Raw genomic sequence first — 23,166 nt, forward strand, 5'->3', positions numbered from 1 at the left:
CTCTTGACGCCGGCCAGCCGTTGTAACTCAGACATAGAGTTGATCTTCATGTTGCCGATGGGGAGCACCTCGCCTTGTGGATATTCTCGACCATGGCTTCATTAAAGATCGGACATCCTCTCTCCTTTCTTCGTGGAAGTTTTGTTCTTGCGAACTTTCTACCCGTGCTCAAGCAGGTACGCTACACATTAAATGAGAAAGATCTCTTCTAACGAAATAGAGTTAGGAAATGATCCCAGGATGGAGGCAGCATTCCCTCGCTGAACCCCTATTCCAATGCGTTGACGAAGGAAATTGATACATCTAGGATCGCCGGTACGGGACAGTAGGCGTGTACCAATTTGGGTGAGTAGATCTTTAGCGTCTCTACACCACGGACCAAAGGTCTCAACTGCAAAAGCGACGAAGATGTAATTTGATGTTAAATGTTCATATTTGCGTCGTTTAGCATGATAAGCGGATTCAGCAGCAGATCCGGCACAATTGACAGAAGATTTTAAATGGGAAAGGGCTAATGTATCTACACATGTAAAATCCCAGATGAGTGATTTACCTTTGGACCAAGGAATTAATGTCAAGCCGTCAGGTCGTTTACCATCCGACCGGCTAATACCAGATGGTTCAAGAAGATTTGGAATGTCACAGGAGGTTAAAGATCTACTAATGATGTTATTAATAGCAGAATGCCTAGGAAGGCGGCCTTTACTTCTGGCACAGCTTAAGGCATGATGTCCAAAGGAATCCACAGTCTCTCCGCATATACATTGGTGTACATGGCAAATTTTGCAGCCCAGACGCAATGCAGTAGCGATTTGGAAAGATTTACCGTCCATCAAGGTACCAACATAGGAGGAAGGCAGAGCATGGAGCCAAGATCCAGATTCCTTCTCTTGGAGAGCTTTAATACGAGCGATGTCCTTGTCAGATGTGAAAGAGGATATAAGAGAATCAAGTATTTGACCTGCAATAATCTCATCCCAGGCTTTTTGAATGGCTGGATTCTGGGGAGGAGCAAAGTTATTCGTTTTTTCGTACCACTTATTTAAGGCTTCAGGAACATAGCAAATGTCGACAGCATCACTGTAAATAGGGAAAATAAATTTGATGAAGTCAATAACGCCAAAGACTGAAGATAAAAAAGCTGGTATACAAATATGAGTAAGTGTACGAATACCGAGGCCTCCTAATTTAATTGGGAGAGAAGCCTGTACCCAACTGTTGTTGTCAAAAGAAGTATTTAAAATAGATTGTAAAGACTGCTTTAATAAATCATCTGCCTGCTGGAGAAAAGTAGGAAAAAGAAATAAGGGTGTAGTTTTTAAAAAATAAGTGAATTTAGGGATTAATAGGCAATTTTTGACAATGAAATAAGAGACTTGGGGGTGAAAATGTTCAAGACGACCAAACAGAGTTTTTAGGAGCTCCAATTTTTGAGTAGCTATTTCATCAACAGAATCTAAAAAGATGGGAGAACCCAGGACGGACAGATTTGACTTTGTGACAGTTTTAATGCCAGGAGCAATATTCTGGAAAGAAGATAAAATATTTGGGTTAATAGCAGAACAAAAATAAATTTCACATTTATTAGGATTAATCTCAAGACCAAGTTCGGACCCAAGATGAATGATTTTCTGTAGATCACAAAGAACATCATGGGAATCTCCAGCTAAAGTCCCATCATCCAAATAAAAGAGATTTAAGTAGATAGATAGATAGATAGATAGATAGATAGATAGATAGATAGATAGATAGATAGATAGATAGATAGATAGATAGATAGATAGATAGATAGATAGATAGATAGATAGATAGATAGATAGATAGATAGATAGATAGATAGATAGATAGATAGATAGATAGATAGATAGATAGATAGATAGATAGATAGATAGATAGATAGATAGATAGATAGATAGATAGATAGATAGATAGATAGATAGATAGATAGATAGATAGATAGATAGATAGATAGATAGATAGATAGATAGATAGATAGATAGATAGATAGATAGATAGATAGATAGATAGATAGATAGATAGATAGATAGATAGATAGATAGATAGATAGATAGATAGATAGATAGATAGATAGATAGATAGATAGATAGATAGATAGATAGATAGATAGATAGATAGATAGATAGATAGATAGATAGATAGATAGATAGATAGATAGATAGATAGATAGATAGATAGATAGATAGATAGATAGATAGATAGATAGATAGATAGATAGATAGATAGATAGATAGGTAGATAGATAGAGAGATAGATAGATAGATAGATAGATAGATAGATAGATAGATAGATAGATAGATAGATAGATAGATAGATAGATAGATAGATAGATAGATAGATAGATGGATGGATGGATGGATGGATGGATGGATGGATGGATGGATGGATGGATGGATGGATGGATGGATGGATGGATGGATGGATGGATGGATGGATGGATGGATGGATGGATGGATGGATGGATGGATGGATGGATGGCTGGGTGGGTGGGTGGGTGGGTGGGTGGATGGATGGATGGATGGATGGATGGATGGATGGATGTCTTGTGCTGATATTCTCCTTATTTTATGAAGACGACATTATGCAGAAATAGCAGATAAATCTTACAAACATTTCAGTGTTATCGCCAGGCCTTATTTATCCATATCCGAAGATAACTTACAGTTTTTTAAATTTACATTTAAAATGTCATTAATTGAGGCAGTTATAAGCAAAGATATGTAAGTGACATGTCTAAAAAAATTATTTAAGTGTATCCAGGCTAAACTAAAGCATTTAAAATGCTAGTGATAAAGGGATTTATCTCTTAACTACATCACACATTAACATTTAAAATTAAAACTTCACGGAAATTATGAAGACTTAGGTCTGGTTGGCGCAGTTGGTATAACGCTGGCCTTCTGTGCCCGAGATTGCGGGTTCGATCCCGGACCAGGTCGATGGCATTTAAGTGTGCTTAAATGCGATAGGCTTATGTCAGTAGATTTAGGCTACTGGCATGTAAAAGAACTGCGGGACAAAATTCCGGCACACCGGAAAGGCTATATAACCTTGGGAGTTGCGATCGTCGTTAAATAAAACATAACATTTAAAAAATACTTGGTAACATTTTATCACATTTTATTGAAAATGTGCAAGACATAAGTGCACTTACGCCCTTTTGCTTCTGATCTCAATTATTACAGATAACAACTAATAAAACAGAAAGCCAGAGGGAATCCTGATCAAAATTGTTCTGCATGATTAAAGTTATAATATCTATATCCCTAAACAACATAGTCACAATACTTATTTTTGATGTGAATAACACATACGTATCCACAATTATAAAGCCCATTGCACATTCTAAGAGATTAGTCTATCTATAGGCCTCCACATTAACGGTCCTACTAATAAAAACTCTATATGCAGACGTTTAACTCTCTTATACTTATATAATGAGTAGCTCGTTTATACGTCGTGTGAAAATTCCTTACTAATAATCACTACATACGTCGTGTATAACAGTATAACTGTTACACAGCTACGTCATAGTTTCGTCATTACTTCGTTACGAAAGGTAATAGAATATCTGAGGTTCTCTACTGCATTCGGTAGAGCGGTCTAGTGTGGCGTGTTAAATATCGATAGTACAACTGGCTCTAATCGATTACCACACTACATTTTGGTCAAAGAGTACAAGCTACAACAATATTATTCTAATAATTTTATGATCTTTGGTTTGTTCTGTGGTTGCAAGGTAACCATCATCATAAAATGACAGTCGATACGAACAGCTGTTAGAGGGGCGGCCATTTTTTCGCTATATACAACGCTTAAACAAGGGTTTCGTGTATATAACTACTGCAAAGCAATTCCCATTGTATAGTTACAGCCTGTTTATACGTCCATAAACGTTTATACGGTTTATTAGTAACGTTTTCTGTCTCAACTCTGCATAAGTCTCATATAAAAACTATACACTGTTTATTAGTAAGACTGTAAGGGGTTAGGTACCGCTTATAGCAGTAAAGTCTTGGAAATAGTTCAACATTTTTTCCTCCATTACTGTATCTTGTACAATAATGAAAATTGGTATGTGTAAAACACTGTCCTTCTGCTACATAAAAAAATATTTTTACGATTTAAAAAAAAAATATATATATATATATATTTTTTTTTTTTTTTCAAAATTCATCACTTCTTCACTGCACAGTGAACTGAATTTTGAAAAGGAAAATGTAATTTTCTTTTTAAATCGTAAAAATATTTTTTTATATAGCAGAAGGACAGTGTTTTACACATACTAATTTTAATTATTATTACACAAGATACAGTAATGGAGGAAAAAAATGTTGATTATTTCCAAAATTTTACTGGTGTAAGCTGTACCTAACCCCTTAAACTTAAAATTGATGCAACTGAAATATAAAATTTACCTGCAAATGAGTTATGGAGTACTTAATGGAAGGTGATGAATCATCGTAGCAATCTTTCACTCGAAGATAAAGTCTGCTCTTCTGTTTTTCTCAATAAACTTCTGTATCATTTCATCATAAAATGTTGGTCAAATTTGTAATACATCAACTGAAGCTTCTTCAATTGACAACACAGCTAACGAAGATAGACCTGCAGTACGTTTTCATCCTCATCTGTGACTATTGTAATAAGAATAATGTAAATCAATTTAGGAAGTTTATAATCTCTTTTAGTCCAATTTGCAGGCCATTTTATCTCATAAATTTAACCAATATAAAAAGTTTTATCTTTAAACTCCTGCAAACAATAGAGAACAGAGAATTCGTTCCTCAAACTGTAGACTTAAAAATTGTACCATATTGCAGTTCTAGGGTTTCTAAAGAGTTTTACGTGTTACTATTCGGTAAGCAGAAGAAGTCAAGTTTACCCATGGACCGAAATGTACTCCTTATTTGAACTAATACACTACCAAAAAGTAATTAGGCACTGTATTTGCCCCTTTAGAACCTCGTGGTACCATTTCTTGTTGCTATAACAGCAGCCACCCTGTCAGGCGTGCTCTCCACTAGTTTGTGTAGAATATACACTGGAATGCGTCGCCATTCCTCTTGCAACATGGCACTCAGTTGGACAATGGAAGTTGGCCCCATGTTTCGGCGGCTACTATACAATGGTATGCAGACAATAATGTTCACCGGTTAGACGGCCTGCACAGAGTCCTGATCTCAATCCCACTAAGCACCTTTGGGACGAATTGGACCGGCGATTGAGGTCTCGGGAGATGCGGCCAACTTCCATTGTCCAACTTAGTGCCATGTTGCAAGAGGAATGGCGACACATTCCAGTTGATATCCTACACAAACTAGTGGAGAGCATTCCTGACAGAGTGACTGCTGTTATAGCAACAAGAGGTGGTACCACGAGGTTCTAAAGAGCAAAGCAGTGCCCAATTACTTTTTGATAGATAGTGTATATTAGGGTTATCTAATATCTCCACGAAGAGACGTTTGTATTCTGTGACATTCTGTATAGCAGGGATGAGACGATATTAGCTCCCAATCATGGTAGAAGAGCTCGACCTTGATCACGAGCGCATAGCGCATCCACTACATACCGTCGTAACGTAGACAATAGGGATGTACATGCACACGCAGCAAATAGAAGCAGCAATTATTACAATAACTTGCGTTACTAAATTTCTGGCTATGTAATAGGGCTAATTACTAAGTTATTTAATACATATATATATACATATATAAACAAATCGCAACGGGAAGGGCTTTTTAGGAACAAAAAGAGAAATAGGAAAAGTTAATTGAATGTGAACCATTTTCTTGTGAAAATCAATTATTTATTATGTAAATACTTCACTTCATTGGTTAGGAGAAACTAATAGGGTCTACCTGCTCGACGTGTGTGATCTCTAAGTACTTTTGAGTATTTGTTGAAAAAATAATAATGGCAATATTGATTGAAATAGAGTATATTGATTGTGTGATTGTGAAAATGTAATCCTTACTCTCCAGTCGTGATTATGTAATGAGTTTTCTTAGAGTGATTTGTGAGATGCATGTAACACGAAAAAACAAATTGATTAGATTAAGATATTGAGAGCCATCGTAATTTTTGGGGTCAATCATTTAAGGGAATATGTATGACTTTTAAAATTTCCACAATTTCGGCCAAAATTTGTGAAATTTAAACTAAATAAACAGATCTATAATAATATCATCTGTACAAAATTTGGTGCAATTATGTCTAATAGTTTTGAAATTATATTTTTAAGTATATTTTATATTGACGTTACTAAAAAAGCTCCTTGCAACAAAATTTTTTAAATGTTTAATTCATATTTGATAAAAATCCTGAAAATAGTTATTGGAATAAAAGTGAATTAGCATTTTGAGCTTAGTAATAGTATAAGTTAAAGTGCAATCAAAGATAAAATATTATTTCTAAATTAAAGAAACACGTAGTCTAATAAAAGTAAATATCCAGAAACAAGCAACAAATAAAACCTCAACAATACATTTAAAATAAAGAAATAAAAGGAATCTAGATACTATCTACTGACCCAAATGTAAATTAATTTATCTTCGATGTCAATTCCGAAATGAATTTATTTCTCCCTTCTCCTGAATAATGCCTATATTTTTTCATGTTGCGTCTCATAATGCCGATTTATGTTGCTTTTTTTGCAAATGATATTTTTTTTCACACAACAAACACTGGACTTCATCACCATGTTCGAACCATAAATATTGTATCTTCCACTCTTCCTTGAAAGCTTTAAGCGCTTCCGTTCCGTCATGATGCGCTGTGTTCTAAGATCTGTACATCCTTTAGCAATGTTTACAGGTAAAAGAGCTCCGCGCGCGCGCAGCGGGCATAAAATAGCTCTCGCTCGCAATTATTAGTCACTATCGCAAGACTGCTGTATAGTGTCCATTCTGAGCTTTTTGACAGGTAGTTCATAATCTTTCTCTCTTTCTGTGACTTCTTCAGACGTTTTCCTGAAATTATATCCCTTATTTCTTCCAGTTTCCTTGTTTCATCCACTTGTCTTAGCACTGTATACAATATTCATGCTTTTTGCCTGAAAAATATTGAAGAGAACATCTGCGATTTAAAAAACTTTAGAAAAGACATTAAGCAAGAAACGAGTCTGAAACTTTTCAAGCAAGACAAGAAACCTTAAGCCTTTATGACGGTACCATTATCCCAATCTGCAGAGTGATCAAGTACGTGTTGAAAGAACATTATGATCATGTCATATTTCTCCTGTACAATATTCAAAAATCTTTCCATATCGTAGGTGCGACTGAAAGCAATTATTTCTTTTCGACAAAAGACTGAAGGGAAAAAGTATTTGAAAGAAAATCCTGCATTCCTTGATATTTAACGTGTTCTAAAATAACCGCAGCTGAATAATCGCTATTAATAGCAGTGAAGTGATGGAATCTTCAGAGTACCCATTCTGATCCACAAAACGATTGAGAGATGTGATTTGTTTATTACGTCGCAGGTTTCATCCAAAATCATTGCTGTAAAGTCAACCTGCTCGAGCTCCTGTTTTATTTTGTCTGTGACTACAGAAGAAATGGGAGTAATAAAATCATAGTGCCTGGGAAAACTGTTGATTCTTTTAAATGGTTCTCTAATGGTGGATCATACAGACAAGTTAACTCCTGAAATTATATGTAGTTTCATTTGTTTGAGAAAAAACACAACATAAATCAGCCGTTTAAAAATCACGTTTTTTTAAATGCATTTGATCGTGAATTCTTTGATGCTCAATAATTTGTGTCCGATTTCTCTCCTTCCTAAGCTATTCAGGCTGACAAAACTTTTAAGGTAATTTACAGATTTCTCATGCCTTGGTGACAGCTACAGAAAGGTAATGCAAATTCGCGAACCCATTTTTACACCACTCTCCATTTAGAAAAGTTTGTATAATTTTTTGGATCCAGCTAACCAAGGTATATTTGCGTATTGAGATAGCTTAAAATGTCGTGCATACTTCCCATTCGTGTATTTATGCCCAGAAGTTAAATTTGGAATCTAGGGACATGGTCTATCTGAACAATTTAGCTTTCCCAGCTGTACTTCTGCTTGAGAACAAAACTTTTCACTAATTAGCCCATTATTTATGACCACGCACTTAATCCACAAATTCACAACTTAAGAGTGTGTACACTTTGTACAGTGCTTACTGAGATGGTTCCGCAAGCATGTGTGACAATATACAGTGGGTCCCAACTTGATGTATACACATTTTGAAACACTTTTTCTCAGCAACGAGATGAAACAGAAATACGATTTTTGCGGTTTTATATTCCTTAAGCCCGTACATGTTCAAAATGGTCCCCTTCCGCCACAGTACACTCTCAACAACGATGTACAACAGAGCGACATACCAACTGGATTGTTGCTAATGGAATATCATGTTCGACCCGAACTCTCAGTTCCTCCAATGTTTGTGGTTTTGTGGCGTACACTGTGTTCTTAAGAACTCCCCATAGGTAGAGTCTGGAGGGGTTAAATCCGGAAATCGAGGCGGGAACTCCGCAGCACTTCCTCTTCGTCCTATCTATCTCTGGGACGTCCTTATTTAGTGCGTGGACAAGTCTCGGAATGTAAGGCTTCCATTTTTGAGCTCGCAAAATTCAGTGAACACTGGATTTGCTGATACCAATCTCTTTGACTTCTTTGGGGATTGTGCAAAAGCCTGCATGACTGTATCAACACACTCTTTATCGATTAACATTCTCTTTCTTCCGCACCGCCCTTTCAACACATCTTGCACCCTTCCGTCAACTTCAGACTTGTCTCGTATTCTTGTGATAGTTAACCTTGTTGGTGGTTGTGTTCCAAATTCAACCCTCCAACGTCGTTGAACCTCAACAACATTCTCCACTTTCCAATAACATTTCAGTATTCACTTCCGTTCACCGAACGATAATTGCACCGCTATGTTTTTTTTATAAACAGATGAATATGTTTCCATGCTTTCCACTGTCTTCTGAATCATAAATCGCAAAAATCGAATTTCTATCTCATTTCTTTGCTGTGCAATAGTATTTCAAAGAGTATATACATCAATTTGGGACACTATGTAGAGGATTCCAGGTTAAGAAAAGTGCATTGGTTTTGTAGGTCTTGCCTAGCACACTGTAGTAACTCTATGGTAGGTAGACGTTTCTATGGCAACTGGCCATTTAATGAAACCACCTCATATGCGCAATGCATTTTTCTTAACTTAGAATCCTCTGTGACCTTATAGATGTCTTGAATGACGTCATGCGCTCGCACGTGTTTGCCACTCCAACCTCGCATGAGCAAGCGATCGAGTTCCCGTAAGCATTGTACTGATTGACGAAACAGCTAGCTGTCAATCTATAGCAGTCATCAGTGATGGAGTTCACACGTTAGAATAATGAGTATTGGCGTCTTTGTTCTCAAATGAATAGGCCTATCTAAACAATACATTCCAAGTACATTAGGATATTTCTTTCTTGATGGTCTTTTTAAATATAAATCACGTTTCTTGCAATATTATGTTAAATAAAAGATGTCGAAAGGACATGACACATGCACAAAGAAGATTTGAGCAAAGGTCTTTCGAAAAACGATTACATTAGTGCACATTCCTGCTAGTAACGTAAAGTTTTGACTGATTCGATTACAAACATTAACTTTTTGCTACTGAACGTATCGTCATCACTCATCACCTACTTTTTACTGTGACTATGTCTGTGCAGCTATGGGGTAACGGTTAGCATGCCTAATCGTGAAACGAGCGGGCCCGGATTCAAATCCTTGTTGGGACAAGTCACCAGGTTCAGGTTTTTTTTCTCCCCGAAGTTTTTCCTCAAGCCATTAAGAACAAATGCTGGGTAACTTTCGGCGCTGGAGCCTGGACTCATTTTGCCGGCGTTATCACCTTCATCTCATTCAGGCGCTAGATAACAATAGTATTTGATAAGGCATTGTAAAACAACCAATTAAACAAAATGTCTGCAAGTCAACAATCTCGATACTCGTAATTGCTCGGTGAATTATCTGCTTAGCCTAGATGACTATGTAATTGTAGCGAAGAGAGTTTTATAAACTGTTTCATTTGTAACTTCTAGCTTACGTGTCTTGGGTTCGATTCTATGCAAGCTACAAGAAGGAGGCGAGGACTGCTTTCAACTTCAAGCAAGTTCATCTCGGCCATTATGCAAAGAGTTTCGCCTTGAGGGACCCGCCTTCCGTTGTGGGAGGAATCGGCAAAAAATATAGGTGAGTATTTTTCTTTCTTTCTTTCCTTCCCATATCCAGTCGCTTTCTCTTTTATGTCATCCTTCTTTTCCTTTTCGTTCCACTCTTCCTTAACATCCTTGCACGAGTGGCGTTCAATAGGTTAAGTAATCCAAAAATATATAGGCTATATCGTATATTTTTTTTCCTTGATCAAGTTTTGTTGGAAAACAATTACATGGATCATCCTTCAATCTCCCCTCATTACCTCATATAGTACATCGTTTTCCGTTGTGTGACAGCGGTACAGTTAGATTTAAAAACTGAGTACATACAGTGATTGAATGCAGTGATTGAATTTCTTTTGACGGACAGTATAACCATCTCGAACATTCATATATGTTTATGGAATATCTATGAAGACATGACGCTAGATAAAAGCACCGTCAGTCTTCGGGTAAATCAGCTGGCATCATCAGAAGCAGAACAAGGCAATCTGTCTGGTCTTCCATGATCCGTGAGGCCGGACAAAGCAGTGACACCTCCTGCTATGGAACGCGCCGATATCGGAACGATCAGCTAATCGTAATCACAGAATTCGCTGTTCAGTGTGGTATCTCTATGAGAAGTGTCAACATAATTACTCACAAATTAGGATGTTCCATAATTTATACCACAAGGGTTCCCCTAAGTCTGACTGAGGACCACAGACAACAAAAATCATCTGTTCAGAGCTGCTCCCTCGTTATGAGGCTGATGGTGACGATTTCTTATCCCACATTGGCACACGGGATTAAACATGGATTGATTACGTCGAGCCTGAGACAAAAAGACTATCCATGGAGTGGCATCGTAGAAGTTATCTTTGGAAAATAAGTTAAAGACAACACACTCAGCTGGAAAGCTCATGGCACCAGTCTTATAGGACTCTGAGGGAGTGATTCTGACCAATGATTTGACTCATTGTGTATCGATCAACTCAAAAGCCTGTACCAATACTGTTCAAGAAGTTGAGACGATTCCGGCACGTTCGGCCTCAAAAAATATGTGAACAAACTTCTCCTTGTGAGACTACATACAATCATGCGCACCCTAGAAGAAGCACGAAAACTTTGGTGCTGAATTGTCGTTTCTCACCCACCCTACAGGCCGAATCTTGCGCTGTCTGATTTTCATTGTCTTTTGTGTTCTGAAAAATTCAAATCCTCCGGAAAGATATTATATCCCGGATTTATATCTACATAGTAGTTACTAAAAGTTAAGATTGCCAACAAGTATAATAGACCTGAATAGATGTGATATCGATTAGGAGGGCTTTTAAGCCTGATTTGCGTCCACCGCTGTTGAACAACGGTTATCATGCGTACCGTAAAACGAGCAACCTGAATTCAAATCCTGGTTGGGATAAGTTACCTGGTTGAGTTTTTTTTCGAGGTTTTCCCTCAACCAATTGAGGCAGAATTGCTGGATAATTTCGGCGTTGGACCTCGGACTCACTTCGTCCCTTGTCGTCATCATCTCCGTTTCTTTCCCATCTTTCGGGCTTGCTCCGATGTAGAGTCGTCTACGGACCGCCGCCGAAGTTTGACCCCCAACTAATTTTTAATCCAACTGGCGGTAGTGCTATGTATCGTGGATTCTCTGGACCGGGGTTAAGGGACCGCGATGAGGCCCAAGTGGAATGGTAAAGGATTCTGCAGGCTGTAGAGGGAGTTCGGGGATGGTCTGCGGGGGAATCTGTAGCGCGGGGGAGGGGGCTTAGAGTATGCTCATCATTCCATTATGGGTAGTACATTGGGCCCACCCAAGCGTACTACGTGCGACGACGGTACTAAACCCTTGCCTCTCTCTTCAAGGGGGCCTAATAGATAGATAGAAGCCTGGTTCACAAGACGAAATATAATAGTAGGTCTAATAGGGAATTTAGTCACATGGAATAGACGGTGCATCTGGTAAACCACGCGCGATTTGTAAGTGGTGAATTGGAGGGTTAAAAATTGAAATTTTAAGAATCTATGTAAAGATTAATTTTTTGGTCTTACAGAATACGTCTGTTTCGGTAACAATTAATATTAAAGGAGTAAAATTCGCTCCGGCGCCGGGGATCGAACCCGGGTCCTTGGTTTTTACGCCGAAGTTCAATCCACAGCACCGGATCGAATCCCTCTCGTGCAGTGTTTTTCCCTTTGTGGCCTGGCTCCAAGTTCGACATGTATGTTGACATTTTTATATTAAGTCAACTACCATTATACAAGGAGCGCACTCAGTTGAGTGACATGATGGCCGAGATTTCAGAGTAATATTCATTGTTGCTCGAAGAATCTACGTAAAGATTAATTTTTTGGTCCCACAGAATACGTCTGTTTCGATAGCAATTAATATTAGAGGAGAAACATTCGCTTCGGCGCCGGGGATCGAACCCGGGTCCTTGATTCTAAGTACCAAGCGCTCTAACTACAAAGGGAAAAACACTGCACGAGAAGGATTCGATTCAGTGCTGTGGATTGAACTTCGGCAGAGCTCAATGGTTAGAGCGCTTGGTACGTAGAACCGGGTTTGATCCCCGGCGCAGCGCCGGAGCGAATTTTTCTCTAATATTAATGGAATTTTAGAGTTAAAAACGGTACTGTACCAAAGGAAAATACTGAATGACAAGAATGACACCTAAAAGGAGTTGGGGGACATGGCTTCAATGTTATAATCTATAGTAAACTATACGGAGTAAAATTATTAACGTTTAATACTTATGAATTTTAATCTAGGCTCATATCATATGACAATAACAAGGACGTCATATCCGAGGTAAAAAACTGGCTGAGAGGAAAACCAGGTGAGTGGCACTTAATGCATGCAGACCTTCATCCACGTGGCATAGGCTATAGATTTGAAAGGGGAGTATGTCGAAAAATAAGCATGGATAGCCAAAGAATTGGGAAACATATGGTGCATTTAAAACTGGAGTCAAATAAACCTTGAATGGAAAAAAGAAAAAAAAAGAAAAAAATAAAATGCTCCTTTACTTATTGAACGCCCCTCGCATCTTCTTCACTCTATATTATTCCTAGTTCCTTTTTCAGTTTTCATGCCCTTTGCACCTTCCCTCTTCGTATTTCTTACCTACTTCCATCGCAATTATTCTTTATTCTTCTCGACATTTTTTGTGTGTTTCTTCCTTTCACCTTCATTATAGCCGTTCTGCTTGCTTTTTCCCCGTAGCCTATCTTTTTTCTCTATATATTTCTGTTGGTTCCGTTTCTTTCCATATTCTCGCTTGTTGCTACTTTGTTTTTTTTTTTTTCCATTCTCCTACCTCCTGCCCAATTCTCTCACCATGTTCACGTCAGCCGCTTGTGTGTCAGTCCTTGTTTCGAAACCTGTGTGTGCATTGTGTGGAGGTGCCGGCTCGGGTGGGAATTCCGATGCAGTGAAATGGATCACGTTGCGAGGAGATTGATGTACTGCCTTGATTATCGTGTTAAAGCATGGCACCGCATTCACACTTCTGTTGTACAGGGTGTGCAGCGGGAGTGCTTTGATTATCGCATTAAACCATGTCTCTCCATTCACAATTTTGTATTACAGACAGTACAGTGAGAATGTCTTGATTATTTTTAGACGAGTTTTGTACCATATTTATATTTCTATCTGTACGTATTGTGCATTTAACAGTAGTTTATTTTAACCCCCTTGAGATGATTATGCAGTGGAACTGCTTTTAGGGCACAGGCCCTAAGAAGGAACAGTTTATTAGGAAGTTTCTCTGACACATGATAAAAGCCGTTATTCGCCTGTTATGTAAAAAGAGTGTCAAATTATTAAAGACGCCAATGTGACTAAAACAGCAACATTTCTCAAATACTCGTTTGTAAATTATGTTGTAGTCGCCGAATTGTGATGTAAATAAATTGAACTTACAGTCTATACAAAACTAGAAAGGTATTGACAGTTCTCTCTCGCACACGCGGGAAGGGAGCGACGTTGTGAAGTTGTGCGGTAGTGCAGTGCGGCTCTTTGCGCCGCTTATCTGCCGTATCGGAACTGTGCAGTTGACACGAAATCATAAACTCATAAATGTGTATCATGCGGTAGTTTTTGACCAGAATAATAATAATAATAATAATAATAATAATAATAATAATAATAATAATAATAATAAACGTATGAGTGAATGCGAATATGATACATAATGTGTAAGCGATAAGTTGTCTCCATTAATACCTTTTTTTATTATTTTTTTTATTTGTTTGTATTGAGTATACAACCTGTGTTTTGCCATGGGCATATCACAGGATATTTACACTGTTATACACAGTACATTTACACTACTACACTATTATACACTTATATTTCGTATGCTATTCTTGAAGAGAACAGTAGATTTTGTTGGTGAAACTTGTCACTCTTACTGTATTTATGTGTGTCCTCATCATCTGGTGCAGATTTTGCTTCGGCAGAAGGCCGGTCTGTTGAAAAGTGTGTGCATTCCGTCAGTAAATGTATTGCTGTCTGAGGTGTTTTCTCGGGGCAGCTGCATAGTGGAGATGGTGATTTCTTAATTCTGTGCAGATATGATTTGAAGCATCCGTGGTTTGTCAGGAATTGGATGAGGATATAGTTTGGCCTTAGGGATATTGAGAGTCTGTGTGTGATGGATGGAATATACTGTTTGGTATGTAGTGCTACCTCTGTGTGTGTATGTAGCATTCCAGATGTTTATATAGTAGTTTTGGATTAGTTGTTTGGAAAGGGGTGTGGGATAGAGTTATATTCTATGATGTTGCTATATCTGGCTGCAGTTTTGGCCAGATACTCGACTCTTTCGTTGCCCTTAATTCCAGAGTGGCCTTTGATCCAAATCAGTGAAATTTCCGTAGTTTTCTTAAGTTTAATCATTTTCTTTCTGATATACACTGCAATGGGTTGTGTTGTTCTTTTGTTAGCTATTGCATGAAGTGCAGCTTGCGAGTCGACGTGGATGCCATACGATGTTTTATCCTTACGTTGGGATATTATCCAATCAATTGCCATTTTGATTCGGATGAGTTCTGCTTGGAAAACCGTGCATTCGTTTCCTAATCTTTGAGTTCCTGTGTATATTTCTAATGATTTTTGTACTGCTACCACTCCTGCTCTGACATGTTCCTCCGTTTTGGAGCCATCTGTAAATAGCTGTACATTGGTTGAGCTAACTTTGCCACTGAAGTCCACATTTATTATGTTGTCTATTGGATGTATTCCGCTGCATTTGGTTGGTATTTCTGCTTTCTTAAGCTTGGGAATAACAGCGTTGGTAGGTGTGCCTCGTCTAACCGCTCTTATGTCTTTGTGGAGATGCAGAGCTTGCTCTATAGGCATGATGCCAGCTATTGCTTGTAGTGTTATGGTGGATACTGTTTTGTATGCTTTGGTTATGAGTAATAGGAAGGATCTTTGAATCTGCTGAAGTTTGTGTCTGGCTCTTACGGAAATTGATTGATACCATGCTTCATAGGCTATTACTGGGAGGATGGCTTGGTTGTAGATCATATGTATGTGATGGTAGGAGATGCCCCACTTGGCTCTGGAGCATCGTGTTTGGTTGTTTCGGAGGTGCAATACTTTGTTTTCTAGGAACTGTATGTGGGGGAACCAGTCCAACTTGCTGTCTAGCATCACTCCTAAGTATTTAAATTTGGTGACTACATTTATTCTCCAGTTCGTGACCACGGGGTGGGTAGTATATTCTGTTCTTTTTCTAATGAACGTTGGCATCAGTGCCGTCTTCTCTCTTGCTAGTTCCAGTTTTTGTGATTTACACCAGGTCTCAGTTTTTTGAAGTACATTTTGGAGAGTAGAGAGAATAAGGGAGTGAAAGATTCTTTTAACTATTATCATTACGTCGTCTGCATACGTTATAATGTCCGTGTCTGGTATGACCGAGATTTTCTCCACTAAGCCACTGATGATGATGTTCCATAGTGTAGGGCCGGACACGGAACCCTGCGGGCACCCTTTCGTGACTTGTTTGGTCGCCGTTATGTTGCCCAGTTTAAACGTTGCTGTGCGATGTTGTAGGTAATCTTTGAGGGTGTTAAAGATGTTTTGAGGGCAGTCCAGTTTCCACAGACGGTCCAGAAGTCCGGGGTGCCAGGCGTTGTCAAAGGCTCCAGCGATGTCTAGGGAGAGGAGACAGCATTTTAGTCCTTGATTCCTGTTATGTTGCACTATCTCTTACCGCTCGTATGGCATCTGCAGTTGATTTTCCAGCAGTGAATCCAAATTGTTGAGATGGTAGTCTACCAATTTTTTCCAGGCAATAGTTGAGTCTGTTCATTATTAGGTATTCCAGGCATTTCCCTGGAATTGATAGAAGGCTAATTCCCCGATATCCTGTTATTAGGTGATGCTTACTCTTGTTAGATTTGGGTATTGCGATGACTATTGCGTTCTTCCAGGCAGACGGAAATTATCCATTAATACCTTACGACCATTGATTTTTTTATATAGGGGAGAGTCGGGTAGTATCGAACATCGGGTAATATCGGACAGTGAGTTTCTTTCATCTACCACACGATGATAGTACCTGATTGACATGGTTACGTTTCTGTGATGTTGCATAGAGAAACGTAACCATGTCATTCAGGTACTACCATATGGCAGTAGATAAAAGAAACGCACTGTCCGATACTACCCGATGTCCGATACTACCCGACTCTCCCCTACTTGAAGCCTAAATTCTTTAAGACAATGTGCAGAAGAAACACTGCCGTGAAAAAGTTCCGCATCTTGAAGCGAAGTTTGCATATTTTTTAAAGTAGGATGCTTCTTCCGTCGGTAATACAAATAGTCTATACATGCCGCCTGATTGCATCCTCCTGAAACATATCTAAATTTGTCACCGCTTTTCCACTTTTCTTTTCTTTCCCGGGGTTTCAAGTCGGGAAGGTCCATCCTCTTGCTCATTCAACTTAAATTTCTCCTTTCTTGTTTTAACGATGGTGTTCTTTCCTATTTTGAGAGCCTCTGCAGTACTATTTACCACCTGTTGTACAGGAATAAGAGGCCCACCATTGTCTCTTCTTTCTCGAAATAGTCCCGCACATTACAAACCATTTCTTTCGCCTGACTTGTAAGAGGAGCACCTTTTCCGTTACTTATAGACTTCTTGCTGTCCCTTGTAGCATTCCTTTCTCCCTCTGAGCCCGTGGTTCGTTTTGTGCTGCTAACTGCAGGAGTGATGCCTTACGACATTGTATAAATGAAACACACAGACACTATAAATCGCGTTACAAATACACTCACAACTGAATTAAATTTAAAACTAAATTTCAACTTATTCTACCTTCATCAACAACAAAATATCTACAAAAACAATAGCCACGACAGAACACAGTAACGAAGATTCAACACTTCCCAGCAAAGCAACTGTCTACCATGTGCTCGCTGCAAAACAGTCGGCAACGTCGGTCTGTTGGCATGGTCACTGATTGGCTAATTTGAGCGGTTGCCATGGTGACACTTTGAAACCGCTGAACTGTCAATATCTTTCTAGTTTTGTATAGACTGTAGTGTCATCTGAAATGTGATAAAGCACTGAAACAGCACTCATTTTGAAGTTGGGAACGAAGAACAGTGTAGCTGATATTAACTTATTCTCACTTCAGACTAGTTTTCTTGAACACACGGTACACTGGCGGGCGTGCCTGGACTAAAGACTCACTTCCATATATTTTGTTTTTTTTTCTGTTTTCTTTTCTTTTTTTTTTTTAATTACAATAATTGCAACGAATCTGTTTTTATTTATTTATTTTTCTTGTGGCCAAGCCTTTACACTGGCTGTTGTTGTGCTACGCTCGGAGGGTCATTTTTCCGCAGACTAAGCACAACACAGCTACCGTTTCATCCGCTTGGTCATGCCTCTGGCAGGTACCGGAACTCCGTTCCATATTCCAAATATCCTATCCACCTTCCATACTTTCGCCATACCTTTCTTAGATACGAAATTCTCTCATTAGAGTTTAACTTTGAAATCAACGATTGTTTATATATTTGACGTGTTCCCAGTCGTAAACAAATTACACACAATGTGCAGGCCCTATATCTCACCCATGAAGCCAGTGAATATATATATATATATATATATATATATATATATATATATATCTCTTGGAACCTATATCAGAAACGGTATAAGAGCTCACTAACCATACCAGATGAAGATTATTTATTACATCCAGGTTTAATCTTGACAGTGGCCGTGACTTTGTGTTACGGTTGTACTGCGTTTTCATAAATAATGGCCTTGAGCCATGCTGACATTACAAAGAAGTTACCGGTATGCTAACTGTGATTGCTATTGGGAGGACTGACCAAACCAATCCTTGAAGATGTCATTGCATCCTAGGAATGCTTTATAAAAATGTCTACAGAGTTTATTTTCTATGGAATTTTACTAGGTTATCGAAATCGCCATCATCATTATCACTGTCGTCGAAAAGAATGCCTTTTTCATCATCTCTTTCCAAAAATGTGATACTTTGGTCTGTTCATTCATTACTGGAGATGTAAATATCTCCACTCGCCTTAGCTGCGCGGTATAAGATATCACGCCTTGCACTAGTTGGTTCGAGTCTTTATGAGAGAAGACATTTTCTCGTGAAGATTCGGCTATCGTATGGGACCGGTGCCCATCCGGCATTGTGATGAATTTGGAGAGTTACAATGAGTAGCGAAATATGGTTTCCCAAGCCACTCATGACGGCTGGGAAGAATCATTGTGTTAACCACACTTTATCCCCGTACCTCTTCTGAGACATATTGACGTGAGACACCTGTGGAGTAACGGTCAGCGCGTCTGGCTGCGAAACTAGGTGGCCCGGGTTCGATTCCTGGTCGGGGCAATTTACCTGGTTGAGGTTTTTTCCGGGGTTTTCCCTCAACCCAATACGAGCAAATGCTGGGTAACTTTCGGTGCTGGACCCCGGATTCATTTCACCGGCATTATCACCTTCATTTCATTCAGACGCTAAATAACCTGAGATGTTGATACAGCGTCGTAAAATAACCCAATAAAATAAAAAATAAATAAAAAAATAAATAAATATAGACGTGAGATCAGTAGTCGAAGGAATAGGCTACAGTATATTACTCTTAACATGTTTAAGCCTATATGACAATAATCTTTGATGTAAAAATTTAACTTACTGTTACTGTTTCATAGGTACCGTTAATGCAATTTTTAAGCCCATATTACGATAATCTTTCTTGTAAAATTTTAACTTAAAACAGCGGTACAACTGTAACACATGTACTGCTCTGAATGAAATATTTAAACCTGTGTTACAGTAACTTTTGCTGTAAAATGTTACTTCATAAGTATTGCTGAACTGAAGTATACTGTACTTGTTTAGGAGTAAGGTATCTGTTATAGTGACCCTGTAGTGGCGCGTTAGTTATGTTTGTGAGCAGGGTATCTACTGAAGGACACGTGACGTAATATATACTATAGTATAACCGTGCACGCTTATACTCATTCTAATGTTATTGGACTAAGAAAATGGTATTTAGCCATAACTAAGCCTGAGAAATATATGCCGTTATACTACCAGTGCGCTTCGTGCGCCTCTGACTTTGAGTACTGAGAGTAGGTCTCAGAATTGGGGTGAGTTAACGCAGTGTCTTTCGTTCGTTTGAACTCATGCTTATCATCACTGTAAGTCAGTCCTCAACATTTGGGTGGTTGAAAGCCACTCCTTTGTCTTCGAAACACAACTTTCTGCTAAAGAAAAATTTAAAGACATAATTTTCTTTGTTAAAGAAAAATTTCACTATTTTAAACATATTTTATTTTCTGTCTGTAGAAAATACACCTACCAGGGAGAGTTAAAAAGTAACCTTAATAATTGTTTTATTAATTGAATATGTACAATAAGACTACAAGCACTTCATCACTTTTCAACATAGTATAACAGAAATACTTGCATTGAACTTAGTGGGGACTATGTTGAAAAGTTATGAGATGTTTGCAGTGTTATTGTACATAATATTCAATTAGTAAAACAATTATTAAGGTTACTTTTTGACTCTCCCTCGTAATATAGGCCTAAAATTGCTAAGTATCAGCCTTATTATTTCACTATGTTAATATGATGGTGTATTACGTTTTTGTTTTACATAATTTTTCATTTCATAATATTGTTTCAGTGAATAACAAACCACATTTTCAAAGAAGAATGATTGCCTTTTGCTAGAAAACACAGCCTTACATCTAGAGAAACTTCGTTCCACTTCTGCAGAAACAATGGAGGAATATTTGAAATATTTTACACAAGCATTATTTATCTCAAAATCTGCATCATTATTACAAATTTCCTCATTTGAAATTAAGTCACAAATTGTGTCCTCGGCATCTTGCTATTATTCTTCTTTACAAGACGCTGAATGTTGCCTGTTACGAATAGCAGTATTCGGTGGTAATGTAACCGATCAACTAAAGTTCACTGCTGAACGAAACACACTGACATCCGTCACTCCAACGCAAGTACAACGCATGAAACGAACGACATACAATTCTTAGCCCTAGTCATAACATAATACTTTGATGCAATGAAAATGCAAGAATCCATGAATTCGGTTAGAGCTTACAGAAGTTCTTATAGACGTTTCTGCTTTTAATTCATAAAAATTAAAGTATTGACGAAAAGCACCGTCCTTTGATATCATTCTGAATATCATTTACTTCTTCGTCTAAGAAACGGACCACTTTACCGTAGTGTAAGAGTTGTGTAATTTAAACCGGAATGTGCGATGTTCAGTAGATCAGATAAGAGTTCAAATCTGTGGGGTTGCCGCGTCCACGTCTGTCTCATCGATTGATTCCGCGAACATAACTCGACGTTTGAATGGAAAATTGCTCACTATGAAACCGTAAGTAACAGTACAAACATGTGCGTGGTTCTAAATGGAGATTTCCCTTGGAAATAAAACTGGTTGGGAAAATTAGATGAGGAAAAGGGAGACGGTAGCTGATGAAATTTAGTCCCTGGGACTTCTGTACGCCCTGCGATTCTCTATTGTTTGTTTAGTAACGCACGCAGCACCCCACCCTTTTCCCAGAGAAATTAGATTTGCTGTGGCGAGCTCACAGGCCTGCCACTCTTATTCTCTCAATTTCCCGTTCTTTTGGGAATGTCCCACAACTGCTCTGTTTAAAACAACTGCATTCTGCGGCATGTATTAGCTTACCACAACCCGAACACGTGTACAGTCGGATTGCTCGGCAACTCGACAACTGCACGGTGGTGTCACGTACACCTCTCGTTAATGTGAAATGCTTTTAGCTCATTGGCAGCAAATTGAGGCGCCTTAAACTTGTTCTTTATATCACAGCCGACTTTCGTCGTGACGGATAAACCGCGTTCTAGCTCAAATATGTGTCTACACTGAACCGGAGCGAGAAGTTATTAGAAAGAACTCATTGTTCACACCCTTCTGAAAATAGCTTGATGCTAATAAAACAGTAAAAGCCATCCGTCAGAATATTCTTCAAGAGAGTGTTAAAGAACATGAATTCATATTCACCTATACCTAACTAAAGTCAGAATATGATTTTTGTCCACCTAGATTGGAAAAATTGCACACTGTGTAGCAACTTGAACTAGAGGAGTGTTATGGCACAATGACTTCAGTAGAGGCTGTTGTGCTAGGCTTCTCGTATCAAAGAAATAATATTAAATTGTAGTGGAATGTATAGAAAGAAAAAGAACACTACAGATTAGCCAGTGGTTCCCAACCTTTTTTGACTGACGACACACTTTACTGAACTCCCACTATATTGTGACACACTTATTTGCTTTATTAATAATAATAATAATAATAATAATAATAATAATAACAACAACAACAACAACCAGTGCTTTTCTTTTGGAGAAAAAGGTGGTGGAACTTTGTGTAGAATATTTTATAACGGACGGGGAAATAATTACTGTTCACTGCACGGGAATTTTGTCGTTTTTGAACTCTTTTTCGTCCAACTAAGACTTTCAAAGTCTAAAAGGAATTCAAAGAAAAATTATATTAACAACATTTACACATTTTGCTTTCATGAAGAAAAATGTAATAAAAAGGTGCCGGAACAACGTTCAAGCGCGTTCCACCAGAGAAAAGCACTGATAACTTCTATGTAGTGTTGGACATTCATGGCCGGTTTGTCCAAGTATTGTTAGAAGACTTAACGACTGTTAAACCTTCAACAGTTTGTTAAATACAGTTTTTCCATTTGTTCAACACCAGTTTGGCTTAACAGATTCTTAACCGTTAGTTACTTTAAATGTAGGATTTCAGGCCGTTAACTCATTTAACAAACAGTTAAACATGGCGGATAACACCACAGCTGTTCAGACAAAAGTTGTGAAAGTAACATCTTATGTTTCTCTTTGGGGAATGTTTACAGTAAGGGACGGTTTCACCAAGCTTCAGTAACTCAGTCCAAATGAAACATTAACTAGTACTGAACACTGAAATATTTACACGATTACGTTTGTATGTGAGCTGTGTCCGTAGACTTCAAGTCTAGCAGCTATATCGTCGCTTATCTGACGAAGTGACGTAAGCGCCAAAACCAAACATTTGGAGATACTTCGCCAGCACACTTCGTTGGACCATATCTATATTCTGACGAACTGGCGTACATCCATCTCTAATGGTTACTTGGCAGTGAACATCGTGTTATCGTCGTAAACGCCATTGCTCTTTCATTCTTTTTCAGACGAACTGGCGTATCAGACTCGCAAGTCGCTTACGTCTCTTCGTTAGGTATTAGCATTTTTAAAATTGGTCGTTACGTCTATGTGTGCAGTGTATTGCTAGGCTCCCTATAATCCATGGATTGCCACGTGATGCCAAAAATGAACATTTATTTATAAATTCGAGCAAACTAACTATTTCAACATTATTAAGTTGTCTAGAGTA

At 38.3% G+C, this 23,166-nt stretch overlaps 1 protein-coding gene across 2 annotated transcripts in view; it reads left to right on the top strand.

The window, feature by feature from the left end:
• The window catches only part of LOC138696189 (ATP-dependent DNA helicase DDX31), a 251,454-nt gene that overhangs the window by 221,799 nt on the left and 6,489 nt on the right, over positions 1 to 23,166 (top strand). For both annotated transcript variants that reach the window (XM_069820815.1, XM_069820816.1), the window contains exon 11: positions 10,110 to 10,260. In XM_069820815.1, coding sequence (XP_069676916.1) covers positions 10,110 to 10,260 — 151 coding nt within the window. The remainder of the gene's footprint in view (positions 1 to 10,109; positions 10,261 to 23,166) is intronic.

Source organism: Periplaneta americana, chromosome 3 (assembly GCF_040183065.1).
Source record: "Periplaneta americana isolate PAMFEO1 chromosome 3, P.americana_PAMFEO1_priV1, whole genome shotgun sequence".
NCBI lineage: Eukaryota > Metazoa > Arthropoda > Insecta > Blattodea > Blattidae > Periplaneta > Periplaneta americana.